The sequence below is a fragment of the Benincasa hispida genome, chromosome 9, assembly GCF_027475165.1.
Source record: "Benincasa hispida cultivar pf3 chromosome 9, pf3_genome.v1.1, whole genome shotgun sequence".
Classification (NCBI taxonomy): Eukaryota; Viridiplantae; Streptophyta; class Magnoliopsida; order Cucurbitales; family Cucurbitaceae; genus Benincasa; species Benincasa hispida.
In genome coordinates this window covers 57,332,618-57,342,267 of record NC_143486.1, presented here as the reverse complement: position 1 = coordinate 57,342,267, position 9,650 = coordinate 57,332,618, and the positions used below count along the sequence as shown (strand labels likewise).

Here is a 9,650-nt window from a genome sequence, read left to right as displayed (position 1 = left end):
AATATATTTAATTCAAATTAAAGAAAATTTAGTTGTTACAATAAAAGACTACAAACGCATACATGGAAACCCAACCCACACTCCATAAAGCTGATATCCTTCCAAAAAAAAATAAATAAAAGCCCAAATGATTAAATTCATTATATATGAAGGGCTTCATTATACATTCATAATTGGTTTTTTTTAATTACCCATTGGTTTTATTTTTTATTTGATTTTAGAATCGAGTTTCTGTTGATCTTTGTTCTTAAGTTGATTTTGATATTATTTTCAGGATTTCTTTTAGAAGAAACAACAAGATTTCTTTTAGAAGAAGCAACAATTTTTAGGTAAAAAAATGATGAAAGGAAACTAAATTAGGCTTTCAAGTTGAAGAAATTGTAAAGGTAAAACTAATTAATTTGATCATGTTCTCGATGATTCAATTGATTATGAGTCTTTGAAAGAAAAACCCTACAAATCAAAACCCACTGTTGATCTCCATTTGTTTTTTGCTTTTTCAATTACGTCATGTTTTTATTGTTCTTCAAAAAAAAAATCCCAATTTCATAAAAATAATAAGAACATAAAAGGAAGAGGAGCAAAATAAAACCCCTAGTTTGATTTTTATATTTTGACCTAAAATTTGTTTTTTGAAAAAAGAAATTATAGAACAAATAGAAAAGGGTCATGCATGTTCATTGATTATCGTTCTTAACATTGATTTTGCTATTCTAAAATTACTTCAGCTTTTTTATCTATACATTTTCTTTTAAATTCTAAATTTTTGTCCGAAGAAATTAGAAAAAATGATTTTTTTTTTTAAAAAAAAAAATGAATTATGCTTGAATTTTAAAAATGCTTTATTATTTTTTTTAAAAGAAAAATAATGAATAGGATTTTGAGAAAATACTTGATATCTACAAATTAATAAAAGGATTTTTATTATAATATTGAAATTAGAATATACTTGTATACAAAGATCTAAATAGATCAATAAGAGCAAAAAGTTCAAGATCTAAATCTTAAGCCAAAATATTTCTTCTTAAATCTCAGATTCCCTTCATATTGTTAAAAGGCTTAAAAGCTTATTCCTTTTAGTAATTACCGTTTGATATTTATTTTTTGTTTTTTAAAGTTGTGTTTGTTCTCATAATTTTTTTTTAAGAGAATAAAGCAAAGCTTTGCCATGTGGATATCCTCACTGAAATATCCATACATGGAAACCCAACCCACACTCCATAAAGTTGATATCTAAAAAAAAAAAACTGAAAAACCAAATTATTAAATTCATTATATATGAAGGGTTTCATGATTAAGAAGAATATAGATTCATAATTCTTAAACGGTACGTTTTTTATTTAATTACTAATTGGTTTTAATTTTGATTTGATTTTAGAGTTGAGTTTTTGTTGATCTTTGTTCTTAAGTTGATTTTGATCTTATTTTTAGGATTTTTTTCAGAGGAAGCAACAATTTTTGGGTAGAAAAATGATGCAAGGAAACTAAATTAGGGTTTCAAGCTGAAGAGATTGCAAAGGTAAAACTAATTGATTTGATCATGTTCTTGATAATTCAATTGATTATTAGTCGTTGAAAGAAAAACCCTACAAATCAAAACCCACTATTGATCTCTGTTTGTTTCTGTTTGTTTGTTTTTTGCTTTTTCAATTAGGTCAAGTTTTGATTGTTCTTAAAAAAAAAGGAAAAAAAATCCCAATTTCATAAAAATTATAAGAACAGAAAACGAAAAGGAGCAAAAAAAGAAAAAAACCCTAGTTTGATTTTTATATTTTGACCTAAAATTTGTTTCTAGAAAAAAAAATTTGTAGAACAAATAGAAAAGGGTCATGCATGTTCATTGATTATCGTTCTTAACATTGATCTTGCTATTCTAAAATTACTTTGGAATTTTGATCTATACATTTTCTTTTAAATTCTAAATTTTTGTCCGAAGAAATTAGAAAAAATGATTTAAAAAAAAAAGAATTATGCTTGGATTTCAAAAATGCTTTTTTATTTTTTATTTTTTAAAAACAATGAATAGGATTTTGAGAAAATACTTGATATCTACAAATTAATAAAAGGATTTTTATGATAATATTGAAACTAGAATATACTTCAAGTATACAAAGATCTAAATAGATCAATAAGAGCAAAAAGTTGAAGATCTAAATCTTAAGCCAAAATATTTCTTCTTAAATCTCAGATTCCCTTCATATTGTTAAAAGGCTTAAAAGCTTATTCCTTTTAATAATTACCATTTGATATTTATTTTTTGTTTTTCAAAATTGTGTTTGTTCTCATATTTTTTTTTTACAAGAATTTTCATTGTAACATTTAATTAATAGTTAAATTCCAAAAATAAAAATAAGATTTTCTAAAAACTAAATTTTAAAACTTAGTTTGGATTTTGAAAACATTCCTACAATGGTGGATAACAAAACAAAGAAATTCATAGGTAGAAAGTAGTACTGCTTCAAGTTTAATTTTAAAAAAATCAAAAACAAAATCAGATTTGCTTAAGATTTCAAGAAGAGAATAGAAAAACTTAGTGTGGCCAAAGCCTTTTATTCCAATTTTATCTTTTCTACATGTTAAGTAAGAGTATCTTTGTTATTTTAGTAGGATCTATAGTGTGACATACATTAAGAGCTTTGGAGGCTATCTAGATCCTGGCCATTACTGAATCGTTTTTTATTCTTTCAGGAATGAAAAATTTCCTTCTACTTTGATAACAAAGATTCATCATCGTGTTTTTTTTGTCATTCTTGACTAGGGTTGCAGGCTTGAGCATTCCAGGTAAAAGTGATTAACTTGTTTGTGGAGTGTTCAAACTTTGAGTAGCGAACTAGTTATCTTTACCTCTTGATCTTTGAGCACAAGGTAAACCTTTGTCTAACTCTCCTCGAAGTCATGCTGAATTTGATTTTGAAGATTTTACATCAATTTGTTATTAAAGGCTCAAATAACACCAGGGTATTCATATCATTTGGTATCATAGCCTAAACTCTAGATTGGGTATATACGTTTTTTTTTGTTGTGGAGTCTAGTTCATATAACTAGGGTTTTCAAATCATGTGTGTGTATTCATCCCTTGTTCTCTTTTCAATTGTAAACAATTATCAGAGAAATGGCAAGTGATAACCTAGAAAGCAATAATGAAGATATTGGTTCTTCTCCTCACACTCCCTACTCTCCTCAATGTACCTCCAACTTTCACCTCTTGGATAATTCAGCATCATCAAACTCCAATGTAAGAGACAATAATAGTAGTAGTCAGCTCCAGAGAGCAAGTGACCTTCTCATGGCGGTCTCGGTTGTCCCCGAGGATCAGCAGTTGAGAATCGTCGAGGTCGTCCATGCCGCCATGGACGAGCTCACGAAAGTAGCCCTTGATGGAGATCCTCTATGGAAGCCACAAGAAGATGAAGATCAAGCTGAATCTTACTATACATTGATGGATATAATGAAAATGGTTGAGGTTGGTGAGACTCATTGTAGTGATCTTTTAGATCTTGAAATTGACAACACCAAATCAAGCAGTGATAATCAAAACCAGACAAATTTTTGTCCTAAAGACAAACAACAAGAACAACATCATCTTCAAACTGAATTTTCAAGACAAACTGCATATGTCAGAATGGAGCCACTCAGAATTGTTGGGTTTCTTATGGATTTGGTGTGTTTTTCTTTTCTTTTTTTCTCTTTTAATTTAAGAATAACTAAAGTTGAATTTTTTCTAATTTCTTAATCACTTAGAATGTTTTTTTTTGTTAGGAACAATGGTCTCTTGTCTTCTCTGACATTGTTGCAAGAGCAGCTATTCTTCAAACATGGTCATCAATGGGACCTATTGGAGGGAACTACAATGAAACTGTGCAAGTGGTAATTAACACAAACTTAAGAATTTCTTTGATTGAATAGTGAAAGTTAGTAATCTAAATGGACTCTTGAGCATTTATTTTTTTATACCCCACTTTTTTCTTCTAATAATGATATATTTAAGGAAAAACTATATCTTTGTTACTTGAAGTTGTTTTCCATGGATAGTTTTTTTGAAGTATTGTTTGATGAAGGAAAGTTTCGTTCGATAACTATTTTGTTTGATTTTTTTTTCTTAAATTAAAACTTATTTAGATATGGTGAAGATATTACTATTTTGATACTAATTGTTTAGGAAGAAATAGCTAATTAATTGTTGTTTTCTAAATTACTCATTAAGAAGTCTTTTTTTTTATCAAACTCATTTTCTTCTCGAAAATTCATTTTAAACTCACCCTTAACCGTATTTTGTATTCTCATACTCAAAAGTCATTTAAAATTCACCATTTAACATTATTTTGTATATTTTCAAATCCAAAAACCACTATAAACTCACCCATAACAATATTTTGTATTCTCGAACTCAAAAGTCATTCTGAATTCACCCGTAGCGATATTCTGTATTCTCAAACGTAGATCAAGAAGCGAGTCCCCTCAAATCTTAATAGACCTAATCCCATTATGTCATGTCAGCCTTGAATATGATCAGAAAGTAGGGTTTTTATGCATAAGTTTGTCTTCAAGATTGGTCCTGTTTGTGGCTTTAGAGAATAATATTATTGTTAATTATAAAAATTAAAGGTTTTTGTTTTGTGTTTCAGATGACAGCTGAGTTTCAAATCCCATCACCACTTGTTGAGACAAGAGAGAGTTTCTTTGGGAGGTTCTGCAAACAATTAGCTCCATATACATGGGGAATTGTTGATGTTTCCTTGGAAGATCTCTTCCCTTATCTATTACCTATTGGGTTTAGAAGAAAACCTTCTGGTTGTTTAATCCAAGCATCTCCAAATGGTCTCTCCAAGGTTAGAATTTTTGTACAAATTTAGGGTTAAGTTAATTCAAGTCTCGTCTTGATAACGTTTTGTTTTTCTCTTTTCTTTTCTTAAGGTAGAAACTAATCTATTAGAAATGTTGGACAATAACTAGGACAACCTAGAATAGTATAACATATCATTTACCTAGAATAAATTAGAACTCAAAACATTGTCAAATTAAAATCGTTCTAAACATCCTATGTTCCATTCAAGATTCTTAAGGATATCTTCTCGAATGATAGTTTTGAAACATTTATGAAAAATTAAGGATAATATTGCAACTTTTGAATGAATATAGGTATTTTAGAAACAAATGACAAAGTTGAGGTGTACTTTTTTGCAGCTTAGCTTATATTTGCTAACTTCTCGATGTATTCTTTTTAAGGAAAAAAAAACTTCTTAGTGTATACATGTCTCATACGTCAAAAGTGATAAAAGCCATCCTTTGTACTTGTCTTTTTGAAAAACTAGAGATGATTATTAAAATCAAGACCACGAGGATGGTTAATAAACACTTAAATTTTATATACATAAAACAAGAAACATGAATATTATCAAAACGATGTGTTTATCACGTTTTGTTTAGTTTTCTTACAAAATCTCTTAATATTTCGATGGGCTATACGATATCATTTATTTGTGATATATAATTTGTAGGTGATATGGATAGAACATGTGGAAATTGACCAAAGAATGGTTAATAAAATGTATGAAGCATACATCAATTCAGGATTGGCATTTGGTGCAAAGCGATGGGTTTCTTCTTTAGTTAGACATTGCACTTGGGAAGATACTTTAATGGCTAAGAGCTGTTCAACACTCAATGGAGGTATTCAAAATAACTTTTTCCCCTATTATTGTTCCCTTTTATTCATGGAAATAGTTCTTGTTTTATTCATCGTGTTCTAATATTTGTGGCATCCATTTCAAGTTTTGAGATGTCTCTTCATATATATTTTTCGGACTGTTAATATATCTGCATATGTTTTGGCCCATTAGCTTCTTGCCTGTTGCGTTCTGATTTTCCTACTTGGTTGTTACCTAAGGTTTAATAATCGAATATGAAGGAGATTAACGATTTAGTTTAAGAAATTTTAGGAAAACGTTTGATTATTACATATATATGTGGATGAGTTAATCTTAATCTTGAATTTTCGACTTCAATCATTCATATCTATAACTTACATTTGAATAAGTGGTTCAATTAATACCCTTAATTAGTTTTATAGTTAGAAGTGAGTTTTTTTAAGAAAAAATTGTCATGGATGATTTTAATTAATTGAATTTAAGCAATATTAACTTTTGTTCCTAAAGTTTGAGCATTTTTTTTTGTATGTGTTTGATTTTGTGGCTTGGTTGAAACATTTTCATGATTGGATTTAAGATATTATGTGAATGACTTACCGTTCTATTAGTTGAATTTTGTATTATTTATTAGTTAGTTCATGAGAAATTTTAAATATTAATTTTGATGATTTCTATTTGTGTTGTTGAAGTTGAAAGGTTTTAAAATATTTTTCTTTAATTCTATTACACATAATAATAACATCGTAGAGGGTATAACAATCATCAACAATGTGTATGAGAGATATTGATTATTCCTCACCTAAACCTTACAAATGAGATGAAATTCAAAACTTTAGACTTTATTTTTGTTTGTTAACGTGATTATAACTCAATTGATATGTTTGGGTTATTGGTTGAAAAATGATCAGAAGTTTGAATCTTTTACCCCATGATAAGACTCTTGAGAGTTTTCTTATTTACTCGTTAGTAGAGTAAGTAAAGTGTATAATTATATTAGAATGTCGCATATTACAATTAATATTATAATGGATTATTTAGACTCCATTTGGTAACCCTTTTGTTTTTTGTTTTTGAAAATTAAGCCTATTTTCTCTTCATTCTTTTAAAAATGATTTGCATCTTTCTTAAGTACAATGGTTGAATTCTTGGTCAAATTCCAAAAAATAAAAACAAGTTTTTAAAAGCTACATATTTTAGTTTTCAAAATTTCGCTTGGTTTTTTTAACCATTAGTAAAATGTAAGGAGGTGAAATTATAGACTTAATTTTCAGAAAAACAAAAACAAAAACAAAAACAGGCCTTGGTAACATTTTTTTTGGAACAAAAGAATATTGTAACAAGATTTTGGTGATGTGTTAAATGTGTAGTATTACTATTACAAGCGGGAAGGTTAAGTGTGTTGAAGTTGGCTGAGAGAATGACAAAGAGCTTCTATAGAAATATGAGTACTTGTAAAGAAAATCCATGGATTAAAATTCCCTTTCCTGGACATGAAGACATTAGGGTTATGGTGACCCCAAATCCCAAAGATGATCCTGGAAGACCTCCATGTACCTCAGTAGTTTTTTCCACTTCCGTTCACGTTCCGACCAACCCGAAACATCTTTTCCATTACCTTCGTCACGAGAAGTCTCGTAACAAGGTATGCAATTCGACTTTACATCGTTTTATGAGGTTCGTTTTTGTTTTCTTTATGTCGAGATGTTAATGTCTATAAAGAACTGATTGATTATTATATTTAAGATGACTACAAGATAGCTCATGGGAAGAGATTAAAGTTTTGGAATTGTGAATTGTCTTGTGGTTGTTGAAAGATAATGGGAAACATGCATTTGAGAGATTGTGATCAGATAGGGATGTGGTTGTAACAATATTGATTTGATAAACTTAGCTGTAAGAAAGTTTGATTTGTGTATGCATGTAGGTTTTTCATGCCTCAAGTAACTAAATTGTGAATAGCAAACTTAGTTCTGAGTTTTGAGATTGTGTTTATTAGGTTCTGTTTGATAACCATTTCGTTTTCTGTTTTTGGTTTTTGAAAATTAAACATATTTCTTCCCTATTTCTTATAATGATTTGTATCATTCTCAAGTACAATGGCTGAATTCTTAGCCAAATTTAAAAAAGGAAAAAAAAAAGTTTTAAAAAACTACTTTTTTTAGTTTTCAAAATTTGGCTTGATTTTTAAACCATTGGTAAAAACTTTCTAATAAAGGAAGAAATCTAAAGGTAGAAGTAATATTTAGGCTTAATTTTAAAAACAAAATGGTCATAAGACGGGGTCTTGGTATTTGAACTTTCAAGAATGTTATTTATAAGATTCTAAACTTTCAATTTTGTATCCAATACGTTCTTAACAAATTTAAAATTTTTAGAAACTAACTATTTGAATTTTGTCTACTGAAACTTATAACTTGCAAAGTTGTGTCTAGTATATTCATGAACTTGAGTTGTAATTTTAAAGGCATAGGGATCAAATAAACACAAATCTGGAACTAGATTTATAATTTAACCAAAGTATTTTAATTAAAATTTTATGTAATTAGGAAGAAAATATTTTTTTTTTTTACTAATCATTATATTTGAAGAAAAATATATACCTTAAGGTGGTGCAATGCTTCTTTTGAGTTTGGTAAAGCCTGAGACTTCAAAAGGTTTTATTAATTGAAAAGTTCTTCAAATAGGTATGGATAAGATTTTTCTTTTTTCGAGTTCAATCATATATGGGAGATGATGTACTCGAACGTCTAATCTCATATAGTGTACTCGAACGTCTGATCTCATATCAGTTGAGTTTTACTCATGACAGGTATAGATAAATTTTGATAATGTAATGAAGTCATGATATGTAACTAGTATATATCAATCATTTTCATTTATACTTCATGTGGTAATCAAAATCTGCTACTCATTTTAGTGATCTTTCATTCATATATATTGCAGTGGGACATCCTTTCATATGGTCATGTCATTACAGAACTTTCTTGCATCATCAACGGCATCGATTCAAGAAACCGAGTGTCGATAATTCAAGTGAACGTAAGTCTGTCGATTCAACTTTTTCTACACACCAACCCTTTCTAGTACTGTTCAAACTTTAATTTGAAAAGTTCCCAAATTTGCAGTCAGCACCGAGACGAATCGAGATCTTTTACCTGCAAGAGAGTTTCTACGACGCATCGGGATCGTACATAGTCTTTGCACCTGTTGATATCTACGCAATGGCGGTGGTCTTACGTGGAGGAAACCCGGATTATGTAGCTATCTTGCCTTCTGGCTTTGCAGTCCTTCCAGATAAACCAAGAATGAATGGAGAGGAAGATGTAGCTGATGGAAGCATTCTAACAGTTGCTCTCAACATTATTGATCATTCAGTGACTGAAAGAGTGCCTTTTCAATCAATGGTTTCCATGCATAGAATTATGACTGAAACTGTTGCCTCAATCAAAGAGGCTTTCAAAATTCAACAATTTTGAAAAAACAATGAAATGAAACGAGTCTAATGCTCAAAATACAAGAAATATTTGGTAATTGGTACGAGAACATCGTCTTTCAAATTTTAGGATTACAAGTACTTATGGCTATATTGTGAAGGTCACACAGCCAAGATAGACTGAAATAGGTGGCTTTCAACTTTCATATTTGAAGTAAAGGAGGAGAAGAAACCCTACGATATTCAGAAAGAAAATGAACAAACAAACTCATAACTAAACCGTAAGATGAAAAAAGTGTCAAAACATGATCAATTCAAAGTTATGATGGTAAATCCTAAATTGATACTTAGGATCTGTTTGGATTGATTAGAAAAAAAAAAAAAGTTTTTCAATAAACTTATTTTTATTTAAACATTTTTGATAAAAACGTATTAAAATGTACTTGAAAAACTATTTTGAGTGATTGCCAAAAAGTCCAATTTATTCTAAAATGACTTATATTTTAAATTAAACACTTCAAAAGTCTTTGAGACATGAATGGTAGAACTCTTGCTCAATCAATAGAATT

At 29.0% G+C, this 9,650-nt stretch overlaps 1 protein-coding gene across 10 annotated transcripts; it reads left to right on the top strand.

Moving 5' to 3' along the window:
• The first annotated feature begins 211 nt into the window (after window positions 1-211).
• On the top strand, window positions 212-9,188 carry LOC120085384 (homeobox-leucine zipper protein PROTODERMAL FACTOR 2-like). Of its 10 annotated transcripts, none has more exons than XM_090317494.1 (10): window positions 212-386; window positions 1,432-1,519; window positions 2,759-2,865; window positions 3,109-3,661; window positions 3,760-3,867; window positions 4,626-4,829; window positions 5,499-5,670; window positions 7,016-7,290; window positions 8,592-8,687; window positions 8,774-9,187. In XM_090317494.1, the coding sequence occupies exons 4-10, from the start codon at window positions 3,113-3,115 to the stop codon at window positions 9,122-9,124; spliced, it is 1,755 nt and encodes a 584-aa protein (XP_090173620.1). In that variant the 5' UTR covers window positions 212-386; window positions 1,432-1,519; window positions 2,759-2,865; window positions 3,109-3,112; the 3' UTR covers window positions 9,125-9,187. The 10 variants fall into 10 exon arrangements, with proteins under 10 accessions (XP_090173620.1, XP_090173626.1, XP_090173627.1 ...); XM_090317500.1 differs by lacking the exon at window positions 212-386 and adding an exon at window positions 1,041-1,327 and having other exon boundaries at window positions 2,759-2,781; window positions 8,774-9,188; XM_090317501.1 differs by lacking the exon at window positions 212-386 and adding an exon at window positions 1,041-1,327 and having other exon boundaries at window positions 2,689-2,781; window positions 8,774-9,188.
• The last annotated feature ends 462 nt before the right edge of the window (window positions 9,189-9,650 follow it).

Coding starts and splice junctions, on each gene's coding strand:
- LOC120085384 (XM_090317500.1), top strand. CDS start 3,113: ATGGCAAGTGATAACCTAGAAAGCAATAATGAAGATATTGGTTCTTCT. Junction 5,671..7,015: donor CTGTTCAACACTCAATGGAG/GTATTCAAAATA, acceptor TTAAATGTGTAG/TATTACTATTACAAGCGGGA. Junction 7,291..8,591: donor ACGAGAAGTCTCGTAACAAG/GTATGCAATTCG, acceptor TATATATTGCAG/TGGGACATCCTTTCATATGG.